Here is a 17754-nt window from a genome sequence, read left to right on the forward strand (position 1 = left end):
AATATGTAGCAGAGCATAGCAGAGTTTAGCTGGTGTATGCGTGTAATATAATGCTGTACATGTACCTTTACATAAACTTGGTTAAAAAAAAGTGATTAACAGCCGTGTGGATGTGTCAGACATGTCAGGTGATGTTTTAGAGAGATCAGTGTCATCTTGGTGAACTGAAGGTTGTAGGCTAAGTGTTACATCTCTACACAAAGCCCACTGCCAGCATGACTCTTCTCCTGCACAGGCATCGATCAGGCAGTTACTCCTGCTCCGATTGGTCCCACGCCACGGCCTGATGTCCAGCCCATCTCTCCTGGAGCATACCTGCTGTTCGCTCAAAGCGGGAAGATCGAACATGTGCCACTTGATGGATACATCATGAAGAAGGAGGAGGCCAAACCTCTGCTGCACGTCCCTGTAAGAACATTGACACTGCTGCTGCCGACAGCCTCCACAGATACTGCAGTGTTTTTGTCTGGACTTTATCAGCCCGTCCAGCTGCCTGAGATGGTTTAGTGTCGGGTCTTTACCTTACAGTATAAAGCACCCTGAGGCAGCTGCTGCTGTGATCTAGTGCTGAATTGAATGTGTTGTGGCCATAATGATATTCTCTTCAGAGAGATGCCGCTTGGTTGTTTGACTTGGTGTTTCAGTAATATTTTACTCACCAGTTTAGTTATCTACATTTGGCACCATGGTGACATCAATGCAATGATCTCTGTCTCTAGACTCGGATGAAGGTCTTTTGAAAAGAACAAAAACAAATCAAACCAGATGTCTGTAAGACCCTGAATGTGTTCATGGATTATGATTTTTGTGTTTATGGCATTTAGTCCTCACACATTTTCAGCTGCAGAGCTCTTCGTCTCTGTCATGAAGTCTATAAATCATCTGGCACATCTATTAATGTGTTGCAGCTGAACACACAGCTGTCTATTAAAATAATGAAAAGTTGACCGTCTTAATGCATTCTCAATCATCCAGGAAAGTAAATGGGAGAAACGTTTCGTCACTCATCCAAGTGACTTCTTCAGTCTCAGCTGACTGCAGGTTTCCAATCTTATAAACAGTACATTTGCATAATGACTGAAACCAGCCCACTCTTTATAAGATCTGGGAAACCTGCAGTCAGCTGAGACTGAAGAAGCCACTTGGATGAGTGACGAAACGTTTCTCCCACAAAACGCCACGTCCAGATGAACAGAATCAACTTTTGGAGAATGAAAAGTTGATATTTTTCTTCTTTCATGACCAGGATCGAGTGGTGATCGCTGTGGCCTATGACTGTGTGGAGAAGATGGTTTACTGGACGGACATCACCAGACCAGCAATCAGCAAGGCCAATCTCACTGGAGGAGACATCGTTCCAGTTGTTACTAAAGGTACAGCACGTGTCGTGACTGGGCATCCCAGAAGCACTTTTATATGTGGCTCCACTTTGGTTGGTTTGGTTGGTTTTTGTGTTTGGTTACTCAGATGAAGGAGAAGTTATACCCAGGACCTCTTTGTTCTAGCAGTGGGATGGTTTCATTTCAGTTGCTGTCACAAGAGATAAACTATATTTTCAAAACCAAAAATCAAACTGTCCCAGTATTAGGGATTGAACATCCGATGCTTCATCAAAAAACATTTGAAAAGGCTGGTCAGTATTTTTCAGGTGTTCCTGAGCAGTTTGTGTAGCCACAGGAATGTTCTTGGTCTGTACTTCTTAGCTGTATGCTAGTGACTTGTGGTTTAAGTAGTTTTCTTTTTCGATGTTCCTACCAGGCCCCTCATGAAGTTGAGCTCTTTGTCCTTTGGCAGTTAAGTACAGTGGTGCCATCAGTCCCTGTATTCAGTGTTAAGTATGTCTGCTCCTCCTCAGAGCTGCAGAGTCCTGAAGGCATCGCCATTGACCACGTGGCCCGCCTTCTATTCTGGACCGACTCCATGCGAGACACCATAGAGGTCTCAAAGCTGGACGGCAGTCACCGGAGAGTCCTTTTTGACACTGACCTGGTGAACCCTCGACCCATCGTCACCAACCCAGCATACGGGTAATAGTATTTGTATTGGTATTAGCAGTAATACTATGTAATCGTACAACGAGCCCTATGTGTACTACATCTTTTGGTTGTTTCTTTTAGAAGGCTCCCACAGCCTTCATCTCACAATGCCTCTATCATCCTCCTCATCCTCCCAGCATCTTCCTCTGTCACTCCAACCCTCTGCATGTCCTCCTTCACTATATCCATGAATCAGCATCCTTTGTCCAATATATTCATTACTATATGCCATATAATTCTAATTACTAGCAATAACTTCAGGACTCTTGATGAAAGCTAATGCGCTTGAGTCTAGTAGTGAAAGTCTAGTAGTGAAATTAATATCAGAGCAGAAGTTGTATCATGAACCCAGCAGTAGCAGTTTCTTGTAACTGGATTTTGTGATGTCGGTCTCAGGCGGCTGTACTGGGCAGACTGGAATAGAGACGGGCCTAAAATTGAGATGTCCAACATGGATGGGACTGAGCGAATTGTCCTGGTCAAAGACAATCTAGCACTTCCCAACGGTCTCACCTTTGACTACGAAAACCACCAGCTGTGCTGGGCAGATGCAGGTAGGAAAAAGCCTTCCTCAGATCCATACACAGCACTCAGAGCTCCTACTGGTAATGTGTTCCTGGATTACTTATCCCAATGAATCTGCAGGGACTCGGAAGGTGGAGTGTATGGATCCTCACCGCCAACTGAGGCGGAATATCGTCGAAGGAATCCAGTATCCGTTTGCCCTGGTTTCCTTTGGGAGAAACCTGTATTACACTGACTGGAGGAGGTACCAACTAAGACACATAGTTTGCATTTTTCTTTATTTAGAGCTCTGCTGATCTAAATCCAGAAAGTCCTGGCTCACACTGTCAGATGGTACATGGACTGATTCTTATATCTGGTCTTTAAGCGATGCTGTATGAACCCTGATTTCAGCTCCAAACTACTCTTCGTTTATTAAGGCTGTTGTGTTTTTAACATGTTTTAATGCTTTGTATCTTCTTCTACTTAATCTGAACAAGCTAGCGATCACGTAGCACATCATTATATAGCAGCTAGCCCAACTTCAGTAACCCTACAAACGTCACTGCTGTTTAGTTTTCTGTCTTCATTTATGTTGGAAGTGATAGCAGAGCTGTACGTTTGAATCTTTCAGAAATCTCTCAGTCAGAACATGCTATATCATAGTCAAAGGAGTTTGCAAAGAAAAGCGTCTGGACTTCTTTAAGTTGCTTGAAGACGTTTCACCTCTCATCCGAGAAGCTTCTTCAGTTCTAAGGTCAAATGGCCGAGAGTCCCTCGGGTTTTAGCCAAAGGACTCAATTTCGCCATTTCTCCGCAACAGTTGCCCATAGTGGACCTCATCACAGCCACAGAAACCGCCATACGGATTAATAAATTATCACAGACAGAAGCAGAGCAAATCAGGATGAAAGTCTCAGCCACCCTCTCCAGTGCAAAAGTCCCTCCGTCTAACCTCACACTACAAGAAAAGAGGGCCGTCGCTTCCCTGAGCAAAGACCACAACATCACTATATTACCAGCTGATAAGGGAAGGTGCACCGTGGTCCTAAACACAACAGATTACCACACAAAGATCACTACTCTCCTCAGTGACAACAACACCTACGAAGCTTTAAAACGAGACCCCACAAGCAGCTACAAAAAGAAAGTTATAGCTTGCCTTCAAGACCTTGAAAAGGACAAAACCACTGACCGCCTCACATATCACCGCCTTTATCCAGGGGATGCCATACCCTGCATTTATGGACTTCCTAAGATCCACAAGGAAGGGGTCCCACTCAGACCCATAGTCAGTAGCATAAACTCAGCTACTTACAACATTGCAAAACACCTTGCTACCATCCTGGCACCTCTCGTGGGGAACACCCCACACCACATCAAGAACTCCACCGACTTCACCGACAAGGTCCAGAAACTTACCCTGGATCCAGATGAAACCATGGTGTCCTTTGATGTAGTCTCTCTCTTCACTTGCATACCCACCACGGAGGCAGTGGAGACTGTCAGAAAACGACTACAAGAAGACAGCTCCTTGGAAGACAGGACCAACTTCACACCCGATCAGATTTGCACACTGTTAGACCTCTGCCTTACCACAACATACTTCAAATACAACGAAGGCTTCTACAGACAAAAACATGGCTGTGCCATGGGCTCCCCCGTGTCACCTATTGTAGCCAACCTTTACATGGAGGAAGTGGAAAGAAAGGCTCTTGGCTCTTTTAAAGGGAGAGTACCCAGCCACTGGTACAGATATGTAGATGACACCTGGGTCAAAATCAAGACACAAGAAGTGGAATCCTTCACTGCGCACATTAACGCCGTGGATAAAAACATCAAGTTCACCAGGGAAGACACAAAGGATAACTGTTTGCCTTTCCTGGACTGCGCCGTGCACATTGAAGAGAATGGCAACCTCAACATTGAAGTTTATCGGAAGCCCACACACACGGACCAGTACCTCCTCTTTGACTCCCATCACCCTCTGGAACACAAACTTGGAGTAATTAGGACCCTACACCACCGGGCAGAACATGTTCCCTCTAAGCCTGAAGGGAAAAAGAAGGAACACACACATGTAAAGGAAGCACTGAAAACATGCGGTTATCCTAACTGGGCGTTTATAAAGTCAGCAAAGATGCAGAGAAAAGAAGACCAGACACCAGCGAGGGAGGATAAGAAAGACAGACGCAACAACGTTGTCATCCCCTATGTAGCCGGTGTATCAGAGAAACTCAGGAGAGTTTTCTCCAAGCACGACATCCCAGTGTACTTCAGACCCAGCAACACACTCAGACACAAACTGGTTCACCCGAAAGACAAAACTCCAAAACACAAAGTTAACAATGTGGTGTATGCTGTACAGTGCAGCGAGGAATGCCCAGACCTCTACATTGGAGAGACCAAACAGCCACTTCACAAGCGCATGGCACAACATAGAAGAGCCACCTCCACAGGACAAGACTCAGCAGTCCATCTGCATCTTAAGGATAAAGGTCACTCTTTCGAGGATGCCAATGTTCACATTTTGGACAGAGAGGACAGATGGTTTGAAAGAGGAGTGAAAGAAGCCATCTATGTCCACTGTGAGCGACCATCTTTGAACAGAGGCGGTGGTTTACGACACCAACTGTCTGCCATCTATAATCCAGTTTTGAGTTCCCTCCCCAGACGCCTTAACGCCCACTCACATCCTGGGCCATCTGACCTCAGGAATTCACATGACAAGGTGGGGCCAGGTTTCACAATGAGCTCACCCGAAACCCTGGCTGATTAGGTCCCACACCCGCTTTCACACCTTGGCTCAGGTGATTAGAGGATCACCAGGGGGTCCTTTGTCCCTCTTTGGGGGGATACTCCCACTTGGTTTAAATCTGGGACTCTCGGCCATTTGACCTTAGAACTGAAGAAGCTTCTCGGATGAGAAGTGAAACGTCTTCAAGCAACTTAAAGAAGTCCAGACGCTTTTCTTTGCAAGCTCCTTTGACTACGATGACCTGGATGACTGAGAACCTTCACAGACATGCTATATCATGTTTAGCTGGAAACTAGCAAGCTAACTTCCTGCTAACTTCTAACTCCGTTAAATGTAATAAATTCTGTTTTCATGGATGTTAAACTTAATTGTTACACCTGGTAAAGCAGCAACACTGATCATTTTATTAAAGATAAAAGAATTTAGACAGTTTGTAACTCTCAGTGATGCCGCAGTGTTCGTTTGACTTTGGGACCTGAAGCGGAGTTTGGGCCCACGGCTGATGACGTCAGACTTAAAGAGCAGATAGCACTTTCCTACTCTCCCGGAGAACTCAAAACGTTTTATACAACATGCCTCATTCACCTATTCATACAAGCCCTTTTTCCTATCCTTAAGTGCTTTGTATCTTACATTCACTACACATGACTAATGGCAGTGTTAATGTGACATATCTGACACATCACTATGTGGCCTCTGAGATATTTAAAAGACTGTGGGTGTTTTACAGGGAGGCCGTGGTGGCTGTGGATCGTCACTTGGAGAAAGAGACAGAAGAGTTTCTGCCACAGAAACGCTCTCGGCTGTATGGCATCACCACAACAGCAATGCAGTGTCCACAGGGTATGACTTCTATCAGCCACAGCAGTGACTGAAACCAGAGAGACAAATGTAGGGAGTAAAGACGATGAGAGATCGTAGAGTACAGTCTGTGGGAGGAAGGTTTACAAAGGTTTTTTAAAAAGGGGAAAAACTGAGTGTAATTAGCTTAGCTTAGCATGAATACTGAGAGTGGAGGAAAAGGTTAAAATGTTGGTTTTGTTTGGGTATTACTAGTTTTTAATTGGTTTTTTTTACATTATGAAATATTGTCAGAGGTCATAAACCTGTCAGGAAATAAGGGAACCAGCTGTGATTTTCCCATCTTGTCTTTTTGTGAGCAGAGAAGTTTCCAGTTTGTTGGAACTTTGTGGGCTGAGAGTTTCGAGCTCTGTGGAGTCTGTTTCACAGCAGTTTAATGCAGTGGGAATAGATGTGTGTAATAATTGATTCCAGATTCCATAGCATGTGAAGTATGGGAATTTCAGGCTGACATGACCTCAGAGAAGCCAGCTGTGGATATGGAGACTGGCTCAGAGCCCAGAACTGTACAGCAGGCCACGATGAAAAACTGCTTCACCTGCTGGATGATGAAGTGTTCAGTCACTTCCTCAGGCTGCAGATCCTCTAAACATATAGTCATGTTTATACACTCGTCCTGCCAGCTGGCCCTTCTGTTAACACAGACATGAGAACTCTGATGCATTTTCACTCTTGGCTGTTTCAGTCCACATGAAAACATTATGGGTTCTTCCCAGTATAAAAGATGGGCACGCTAACTCTGATGTGAAATCTTTATTTCAAACACGTACGTAGCACATAGATCTGTTTTTGCTACTGCTGGTCTTCACACACAAACTCTATGAAAGAGCAGCCATCCAGAGAACTCTACCCCTGCTCTATTGCCCATTACTGTTTTTATGTTTTTACACTGTTGTGCTGCTCTAAGGCTCTCTTTGCATTTAGTTTGAGAACACATGTGAATACAGTATTTGTAACTAAAATGACATTTGACAGTCAGTCTGAATTATTCATAAGTAAGTATTCATAAGTGGTGCACATGGGTGACATCATCAATCCTCTGCCATTTGGCCTTTCAGACATCCTGTCCTGTCAAAATAAAAGCCTTGCTTTAAAGATCTTTGTGACATTGTTGCCTTGTCTTCCCTTTGATGCTTTAGTGTATAACTACTGTGCTGACAACGGCGGATGTTCTCACCTGTGCCTGCCACGGCTCGGAGGGCTCTCCTGTCGGTGCCCGGACACGACCGATGGTCAGTGCGAGGAGAGGGTCCTGTGAGCCGAAGACGACGTGACGATTTCAACTTTTCTTACTTGAACTTTAACATTTCTGTAGTCATTTTAGAGTCTTATGAGCTTTTGAAAGCTGTTCAAACCTCACTGTGTCTGTCCTCACTTGTTCTACATCTGCTCTTATTGTTGCAGTCCAAAGTGAAAAACACAGATTTACCTGATTGGGTGATGAATATGTGACAAGGTACTGAACAGTTGTTTATAGTTTATATTGTGTACTTTCAGCCTGCTTACTGCTTTCTGATGGATGTGCTCTAAAAGGGTTTTGTGTCAAAGATTCTTCTGGAGTTAGTGACGACCACAGTGCCTCAGAGTTTTGTGAACAGCGTTTTCCTGCTTTGACGCTTTTTTACTGGATTTCTTGATTAAAACGTTGACTTGTCTCAGGTTTGACTCCTGGATTTTCACACTAGTGAGTTAGCTTCTGCTTCATTTACAGGAAACAAATGGAATAACTGTTGCATTGTTTCATACATAACCACATGGAGCATTTCTTCAGTTCAACTGTATCAACGTGACATGATTATATAGCTCAGCAACCTTACATGATGAAATGAAATGTGAATTTTCGGCAGGACTAACAGACTCAGTGATTTTAAAGTGTGCAGGTGGACCTCTAACAGTGAGCCTGTGACAAACATTTATTCTGATTGTTCTAAACCCCACAGTGTATTTTTATATGAATGTAAATATTTACCCAATATGCCAACAGTATTCTCTCTTGTTTAAATGGTGCTGATGTAAGCCTGAGATCTACCTGATGATGGTGATTGCTGTGACGGTGTGTGAAACAGTGCTCCTGTTGAACTGTACCTCCAGTCTGTGCTTCAGTGATGATTAAAGATAAACAACTGGTCTAACTGAAGCTCTCGCTTTTTTGAAGCCATGTTTGCTCAGGTATGGAAGACCTAACAGCCAACATGTTCATCAAACCATTTAATCAAATCACAATCACGACTTTTTTTCTTAAAAACTGGATAAATTCAGGACATTCAGCTGAATTTCCATGTTTAGGATGTGATCCATGGAATGTTTAAATACAGTGTAAAACTTTATTGGCATTGTGATGGACCGAGTTGAAAAACAGGAGGAGTCTCAGGAATTATTTGAAAAATAGGGTTGCCATTTATTTAACCCCAAAATATATTTACAAAAGCAATAAACGTTGAGCTCATAAAAGAGGTCAAAGAAACAAAACTGAACTCAGGCTAAGACTACAAACTTAACAAACCAAATGACTGCCCAAACAAACATAATTGACCTAAACATGAAATGACACACAGGGGTATATATAATGGCTGATCAGACCATTGTGACACATGAGGGGTGACAAACGAACACAATCATAAATCACAAAACAATGCAGTACATTCTAATTTGTTAATAAAGTAAACACTAAAGAAGAAAATCAAAACCATCAAACCCTAAACCCAAATATTTAATTAAATACAAATACTTTGTTTTTAAATGAAAGAAAACACATATTCTCCCCTTCAGTAGGAAGTGGTGGTGTGGTCCAATTAGCCCTCTTTGTATTTAATGGTTTCAAACCCTGGCTACCATCTTTTGTCCAGCAACTCCCAGGGATGATAGCAGGTAAGAAATAAAAAGATAAAGGTTAGTCAAAAATGAAAATAATGAAGTGGTGGGAATACATAAGTAAACTAAATGTGCGCGCTTACAAATAGAACAAATGTATCCAAACCAATCAATAAAGTTATTGGAAACTAAAGAGTGTTACTATGTTCAAATGAAAAATGAAAATACAAAAGTTACCGACTTTAGAGTGTGGCCACGGGTTTGGCCATCACACACCCCCCACTTCTGGATCTTCCATCAGGCAGCGAGAGAGGTAATCAGCAGTGGTGTTGTCTTTACCAGGGATGTAGTGAACCTTAAACCGGTATGGCTGCATAGCCAGATACCACCTGGTGATTCTCCCATTGGTGTCTTTCATTCTTTCCAGCCACTGCAGGGCTTTGTGGTCCGTTTGAAGGATGAATTCTCTTCCCAACAAATAATATTTGAAAGAGTCAAGTGCCCATTTAATGACCAAGGCTTCCTTCTCAACCGTTGCATAGCGGCTCTCCCTTGGTAGCAGCTTACGGCTGATGTAGGCGACAGGATGTCGATCCTCTGGTGGTCCCTGCAGAAGCACTGCTCCCAGACCCCTTTCAGAAGCATCAGTCTGCAACGTAAAGTCTTTTGTAAAATCTGGTGAGTGCAGAACGGGGTCCTTACTCAGGGACTGGCGAATGTCTTTGAAAGCTGCAATGGCTTCAGCTGTCCACCGAATCTTATTGGGACATCTTGAGCCAGTGCTGTCCGTCAGTGGGGCTGCTCTCGCTGAGAAGTTGGGAATGAATCCGTTATAGAACGCAGCCATGCCAAGGAAGGATCGCAGCTGTTTCCTGGTTTGTGGAAGAGGACATGATGCAATTGCATTAATTTTGTCAACCTGCGGTTTAATTGTCCCACCTCCAACAGTAAACCCGAGGTACTGGACTTCAGTCCTAGCAAGAGCACACTTTGCTGGATTGATGGTAAGGCCTGCGGAACGCAGCCGATCCAACACGACCCTTAGGTGATCCACATGCTCTTCCCAAGTTCCACTGAAAACAACAACATCATCAAGGTACGCACAGGTGAATGCTGAGAGACCACAGAGTACCTTATCCATTAGTCTTTGAAATGTTGCTGGGGCCCCATGCAGACCAAATGGCAGGACTGTGAACTCGAACAATCCCCACGGAGTACGGAATGCTGTCAACTCTTGAGACTGTTTAGTGAGAGGTACTTGCCAGTATCCCTTGGAGAGATCAATGGTCGTCAGATATTTTGCCTTCCCCAAACGCTCAATAAGGTCGTCAATGCGTGGCATTGGGTAAGAGTCAAATTTTGATATGGAATTGAGGTACCTGAAGTCGATGCAAAATCGTATTGTGCTATCCTTTTTCGGAGCCAACACAACAGGGTTGCACCACTCACTTGCTGAAGGTTGGATGATTCCAAGAGACAGCATGAGGTCCACCTCCTCCTTTAACTCCACCAGGAAGCGCTCTGGTATCCTGTAACTCATACGCTTCACAGCTGCATCAGGTTTTAAAACAATGTCATGCTCCACCAGACTGGTGCGACCTGGGTACTTTTGAAATGTGTCTGAATTAATCAGAGGTGTTACCTGAGACTGTTGCTCACTGGTGAGATGGTTCAGGTCCAGGACAGAGGCTGTTACTGAAGGCAAGTAGTCATTAACTTCTTCCTCCTCATCCACGCTGTGAATAAGCAACCCCTCTGTTTTACTCTCAGTGCGTGGAATCCATTCCTTAAGAAGGTTAACATGGAGCACTCTACTCCCTCGCTGGAGACCTGGTGTGGAAACTTTATAGGTAGTAGGTCCAAGTTTCTTCTGTACTTCGAAGGGTCCCTGCCACTTTGCCAGCAGCTTGCTGTCAGAAGTTGGCAACATGACCAAAACCTTCTGGCCAGGGACGAAACTCCTGTGGCGAGCTTTTTTATCAAACAAAGTCTTTTGTTGCCTCTGAGCAGCTGCCATATGGCTCTGTGCCAGTTCACTCATCTGCTGAAGCTTTTCCCTCATATGAATGACATATGAAATAACACTGACCGATTCCTCTTTACCTTGCTCTCCCTCCCATGAGTCCTTCAGCAGGGTTAATGGGCCTCTCACCTCATGGCCATAAAGAAGCTCAAATGGGGAGAAGCCAGTGGAGGCTTGAGGAACTTCCCTGTAGGCAAAAAGGAGGTATGGCAGCCACTGGTCCCAATCAGACCCTGTATCATTGACAAACTTTCGGAGCATTTGTTTGAGAGTTTGGTTGAAACGCTCAGTCAGTCCATCTGTCTGTGGGTGATAAGGGGTTGTCCGCACACTCCTGATGCCTAACAGCTTATAGACTTGTTTCAACAGTGTAGACATAAAATTAGTGCCTTGGTCAGTCAAAATCTCCTGTGGGAATCCAACCCTTGAGAACAGTTGTATCAATGAGGAAGCTACAGCTTTTGCTTTAACAGTTTTTAATGGAAAGACTTCAGGATACCTCGTAGCATAGTCTGTAATGACTAACATAAAGCGATTTCCAGCTTTACTTTTTTCCACAGGACCAACTACGTCCATGCCAAGGCGCTGAAATGGTATACCAATGATTGGGAGAGGTTGGAGTGGTGCTTTGGTGGGGACCCTAATTGAAGTCTTCTGACATTGAGGACAACTCCTGCAAAACATGGCAACATCTGAGTGCAAGCCAGGCCAAAAAAAGTATCGCTTAATGCGAGCAGTGGTTTTATGCTTCCCCAGGTGGCCAGCCCAGGGAATGGAGTGCCCCAAAGTAAGCACTGTTTCGCGAGCCACTTTAGGGACCACTAACTGCTTAACCTGGCCGTGCTGGTGGTATAAAATGCCATCTTGCAGAATGAACTGCTCTTTATTTGTGTCAGATTCAACAGAGTCCTTTTCCTTGGCCCTCAGCAACATGGCAGACAAAGTTAGATCAGCCTGCTGCATTTGTCTGATGTTTGTAGGTACTGAAAAACCTAAAGGCATATCTGGAGCAGCCTGAACTGATGTCTTTCCAACAGTGTGTTGAAATTTTTCACGTCTTCTTTGACTGCGTGGCTTCCGAGACTTCCCGGGTTCTGTCTCTAGTTCAGCCTCAAAGAAGGGTAAAGCACTGAGGGTTGCATAATGGTCATCCTGATTTTTAGTTTGAGCCCTTGTTATAGCAACATTACACTCCTGCACTTCTCTCAACAAATCATAGATGACTGGCAGATCCTCCCCAAGAACTACAGGATAGGGCAGACTATCAGCTACACCAACCTTTAACAGATAGGGTGTCCCCTGCACTTCAATAAACAGATCAGCAGTAGGGTATGGTCTTTCATCACCATGTATACAGCAAACTGATATGGTTACATAGGGGCATGTGCGGTCATTTGACACATATTTCCTGTGTACCAGAGTCTGTGTGCTGCCAGTATCTATTAAAGCATTCATTTCTTGTCCATTAATCTTAACTGTGGTGATTTTATTTGACTGCTTTCTCTCAGATTTAATATCCAAATTCTGATGAGGCACAAAACACATTTGAGATAATTTGCTTTGATTATTAGGACACATGGGCTTAGTGTGACCTTCCTGTCCACAAAGGTAGCACACTGGTGGCCTTTTACCTGGCTTCGAGGTATTTGGAGGCTGGTTTTCCCTTGTAAAGGGCTTACCCACACCCGTCGCTGACCTCTGAGGATGCTGAGGGGGTTGCGACCGACGTGAATCTCGGGCAGCCTTCCATGCACTGTTGCTCCATGGCTGACTCTTACTTCGAGCAGCTACAAACACATCAGCCAGGGTGGCGGCCTCTGCAGCAGACTTTGGATTATGCTCCTTAATCCAAACCTGAAGCTCAGGACACAGCATTCTTAAAAACTGCTCCAAGACAATAATTTCACCAACTTCTTTTATAGTTCTGTTTTTAGGCTGAATCCATTTCTCATAAAGTTCTTTCAGTCTTGCATACAGTTCCTTGGGACTCTCATCAAAAACTTCAAGACAGCGAAACCTTTGCCTGTATGTTTCTGGGTTTATATCATATTTTTGCAAAATGGCAGCTTTTACCTTCTCATATTGCAGTGAATCGTCCACATCCATATTAACATAGGCACTTCGAGCCTTACCAGTCAGAAGAGGAATGAGGTGAAAAATCCAGTCTGACTCTGGCCAGCGACAAGCAGCTGCAATTCTCTCAAAAGTAGTGAGAAAATGTTCAACATCATCTTCAACAGCTAGTTTCTCCAGTTTAGGATGATGAATATGCACAGACTGACCTGTTAATATGGAGGCTGAGCCAGAACCCTCATGCTGAGATGTTGCTTGTGTCTGATAATCAGCTGGAGTTTCAACAGGCTCTGGATCAGTTGATGTGGGCTCTGGAAGTGGGGTGGTTCTGGCCTGCACTTCCATTTGCAAAAGCCGAAACTGGTGTTGCAAACTCTTAAAACGCTGTTCTTGCAGTATAGCATCCTCTCTCTGCTTTTTATCTCGAACTTCCTGTTGTCCCATGAAAGACTGAAGAATCCCAGCAATATCAAGCAAAGTTGGCTCCCTGGTATCCTCTCCTTCAGTGTCTCCAGCCACAACTGAAATTCCTTCTTCCATCTCCTTCTCCCTCTCTGGCTGCTGCAAGGCCTCTTTGGCCTCCATTTTATTTCCTCTCTTTGGGCGCACAGCATTCTGCATGGCTCAAAAAGTTTGTCAGGGGAGAAAAAAGGGCAAAAAATGCAAAAAAAATCCTGTCTCCTCAACTGAAGGATCCCACTTCTGACACCACATGTGATGGACCGAGTTGAAAAACAGGAGGAGTCTCAGGAATTATTTGAAAAATAGGGTTGCCATTTATTTAACCCCAAAATATATTTACAAAAGCAATAAACGTTGAGCTCATAAAAGAGGTCAAAGAAACAAAACTGAACTCAGGCTAAGACTACAAACTTAACAAACCAAATGACTGCCCAAACAAACATAATTGACCTAAACATGAAATGACACACAGGGGTATATATAATGGCTGATCAGACCATTGTGACACATGAGGGGTGACAAACGAACACAATCATAAATCACAAAACAATGCAGTACATTCTAATTTGTTAATAAAGTAAACACTAAAGAAGAAAATCAAAACCATCAAACCCTAAACCCAAATATTTAATTAAATACAAATACTTTGTTTTTAAATGAAAGAAAACACATATTCTCCCCTTCAGTAGGAAGTGGTGGTGTGGTCCAATTAGCCCTCTTTGTATTTAATGGTTTCAAACCCTGGCTACCATCTTTTGTCCAGCAACTCCCAGGGATGATAGCAGGTAAGAAATAAAAAGATAAAGGTTAGTCAAAAATGAAAATAATGAAGTGGTGGGAATACATAAGTAAACTAAATGTGCGCGCTTACAAATAGAACAAATGTATCCAAACCAATCAATAAAGTTATTGGAAACTAAAGAGTGTTACTATGTTCAAATGAAAAATGAAAATACAAAAGTTACCGACTTTAGAGTGTGGCCACGGGTTTGGCCATCACAGGCATAGATCATTATTTCATTTGATTATTACCATCCACAGATCTGCTGTGACATGCTATCGCTCTCCAGTATGAAAACAAACAAAAACACCAAACTGTACTGTGTGTACAATAAAGTACAATAATGTGTTTTATTGCTATATTTGTATTGAACAGTAGACTGTTGACCTGGTACACTGCTCTCCAGGATGTACCCCTCAGTAAATAAATGTGTGGGTCAACCTCCTTTCACATCTAAAGTACTTTATGTATTTGTTACGTCTCAGCTGGACTGTTGTAATTGTTTTATATTAGTTCTATAATTGTCCTGAAAAGTGTTCAGTTTGTTAAACATGACATAACGAGAGCACTAACAGGGACTAGAAAGAGAAGCTAATGTGTTTGCATATCAGCTTCTCTTCACTGGCTTCAGTTAAATCTAAAACTGAAATCCTTCCTCTGACACAATGTCTTGAATGATCGCTCCCTCCATACACGTACATCATCCTTGTGGGGCGATGTGATGCCAGTGTTTCTACACAGGAGTGAAAATGTGCTGAAAGTTAAATGTTTTAGACTTAGACAAAAAAATGTAGCTCTAATCATAAAGGTGTAAAAATCCTATTGTTCAGGGGCAGATCTACAGGGGGGGCATGGGGGGGCATGTGCCACCACCCCTACTGCCACCCGAGTTTAACACTTAGAGCCTCGCTACAATTAACATTAAATATAAATTCTAAAGCATTACCCCCCTCCACCACTAAAAAATGGTTCAGCCCATAGCGCAGACTGGTTTCTTGTTGTCCGTAGCAACCGATGCCTATAATTGTGCCAGAGCACATTTTGAATCAATACCATGGACATTTCAGGTTTCAGCACAGGTGTCTGATTGTTACACTCTGGAAATGGAGTGAAGGTGAGTGTTATTAACCCTCCGAGGTCCACGGACACGCTCTGTGTTCATCTGTTACCAAAATGCTGGTTGTGCAGGTTTTGTGCTGTAAAAGCTGTGCTGTGGTGGAAAGCCTTGTTTGAACCTGAGGTGGAGCCTCTCTGTTTGCATGTTCGCCCTCCCACAGTCAAAATACATTTATATTAGATTATTTGATCCTTTTGAAATGGCTACGAATGAGAGGTAGGTAAAGTCCCTGAAGTGCATAAAATAAAGTGTTGTGTGAATGTATCGCACTCACTCCATATGTGTTGAACAACAACTCTTCATCTCTGGATTAAATCAAGCACCTACTAACATGTGAAAGAGTGAATGTGAGCATGCTGCTGTAACAGGAGGGCACTGTGGCAACGAGGCAGTTTGTGAGATTTCCTCCTTCCCAGATATTCCACAGTCAGCTGTGAGTGCAAAGTGGAAGTGTTTAGATACCATAATACAGTAAGGCTACAGAGCAGGGTCACTGATTTTTTATTCATTTATTTATTATTAGGTTTATTTATTTGAACTAGAAAGTGAACATGCCTGAACTAGTTTTGAGTGTCCGGGTGATTTATCATCAGGATCTACCAGGATGTAAGACGCTGGTATTCCCACCACCCTGTGAGCAGAAGGCTGCGCATCACTCTGGGCTCAGCAGCCCATTCTGCCTTCAGGCTGCGGCCCTGGCCTGCACAGAGAGACAGGACATCACTTGCATCTTAATTATACAACTGTAGCTGCATAATTATGTATTAACACGGCAAACCGTCCATCGTAAACACATTTAAAGGATGTGACCATATGACACACCTGCACAGAGAGACACACAGCAGTGTTTGTAGTGTGGGCTGTAAGCAGAGCTGCACATCAGTGCAATCAAACACATCTGCCTTCAGTCAATCCAAACCAGCAACTGTGACACACAAACCAGTCCACAGCAAAGATGGGGATGAGTCAGTATATTAATCCACCATGTTACACCTGTCCACAAGGAGCAAGGAGGAATCTAATGTCAGTTATGTGGTTTTTCTAAGTTTTACCGTCGTGAAGGAGAACGTATGCAAACAGAATTCAGTGAATTTAAAAAAGTTCCCAACAGTGTTTTTGAGTTAAGAATATTAATAAAAGGAGCATCCTGACTCTGCTGATCTGTGTATAATTAAGAGAAAGTTTATGTTTGCCAAATCCTCACAGGGCCATTTAGGAACAGAGGTTTACTGATTGAGCATAAAAAACTATCATCATAAATGAATGCATGAAGAAAAATCTGTGTGTTAGCCCTGTGGCAGACTGGGACCTGTCCAGGCTGTAGCCTCCTCTCACACTAAGACAGCTGGGATAGGCTGCATAGTGCCACCACCAATGATGTTCCACCAGTGAAGATCCTGAAAGTCCATCCAGAGTCAGCTGTATCTGTGATCACAATTACAGAGAAGCCTGAAGACCTTAAAGCCGGGAAGAAAAGAAAGAGTAGGGCTTCTTCCAAAAACTCAAAACTGAGTCAGACTGTGAAACTGACTTTCTCCTCCCATCCGCTCCCACTCTACAAAAATCTAATGAAAGAAATCATCGAGATTTCTGCTCGAATGCATCTACGATTAAAGAATATTTATCCCTCAGATGTGTCTGTGCTGGGGTTCTCAAAAGGTCGTTAACATATTAGTGTTATTATTTTGAAGAGAATCTGAACTTATTCTTACTGTTAACATGTCAACAACCAAACCTCTGGTATGAACTGAAACACAGTGAATGTGTGCAGGACTGTTGAAAGCTGAAGTTCACAGTTGGAAAGCAGCTGAATACATCTCCGTGTGTGTGAGCCACAGAGAAAGGGCAGAACTGGCATCATATGAACAGTAAAATAGTTTTTAATCTTTTCAGACTGTGGGTTAGTGTGCAGAGAACCACACAGACATTAAATGAGGTTTGATGACATGTGGGAGGATCCACTACAGACAGGTACATGGTGTCAGCTCTGATCATCCAATCAGAGGAGATGAATCCAAAAGTCATCAGCTGACTCCAGCTGCTGAAGATGAATCCACCACGATTCAGGGTTTTAAAGGCTGAGTGGTGTCTGTAGGTGAATGTATGTGGAACCAGTAGAGGTGAAGAGTCTCCCCATTGAGATACATTATACATTTATGCTGAATAAAGTAGAATATTTAAAAGACCTCAGAGTTAGAAATGCCCAAAACACAAGCAGACATGCACACATGTCCCAAAGAGGAGGATGAACGGTGCTGAAGGAGAGAGCAGAATAAAAGCAGAGTCTCAGTACTGTCAATGTTTAATCAGCATTCACACTAATAAAGA

At 43.4% G+C, this 17754-nt stretch overlaps 1 protein-coding gene across 1 annotated transcript in view; it reads left to right on the forward strand.

Annotated features, from left to right (window-relative positions):
• LOC100698708 (nidogen-1) overlaps positions 1-8296 on the forward strand; it is a 47256-nt gene extending 38960 nt beyond the window's left edge. Inside the window, 7 exon segments of the mRNA XM_005461331.4 lie at positions 236-408; positions 1247-1373; positions 1856-2027; positions 2433-2590; positions 2682-2805; positions 6029-6141; positions 7299-8296. Coding sequence (XP_005461388.2) covers positions 236-408; positions 1247-1373; positions 1856-2027; positions 2433-2590; positions 2682-2805; positions 6029-6141; positions 7299-7417 — 986 coding nt within the window. The 3' untranslated portion in view covers positions 7418-8296.
• Positions 8297-17754: the final 9458 nt, after the last annotated feature.

Source organism: Oreochromis niloticus, linkage group LG6, assembly GCF_001858045.2.
Source record: "Oreochromis niloticus isolate F11D_XX linkage group LG6, O_niloticus_UMD_NMBU, whole genome shotgun sequence".
NCBI classification, from domain to species: domain Eukaryota; kingdom Metazoa; phylum Chordata; class Actinopteri; order Cichliformes; family Cichlidae; genus Oreochromis; species Oreochromis niloticus.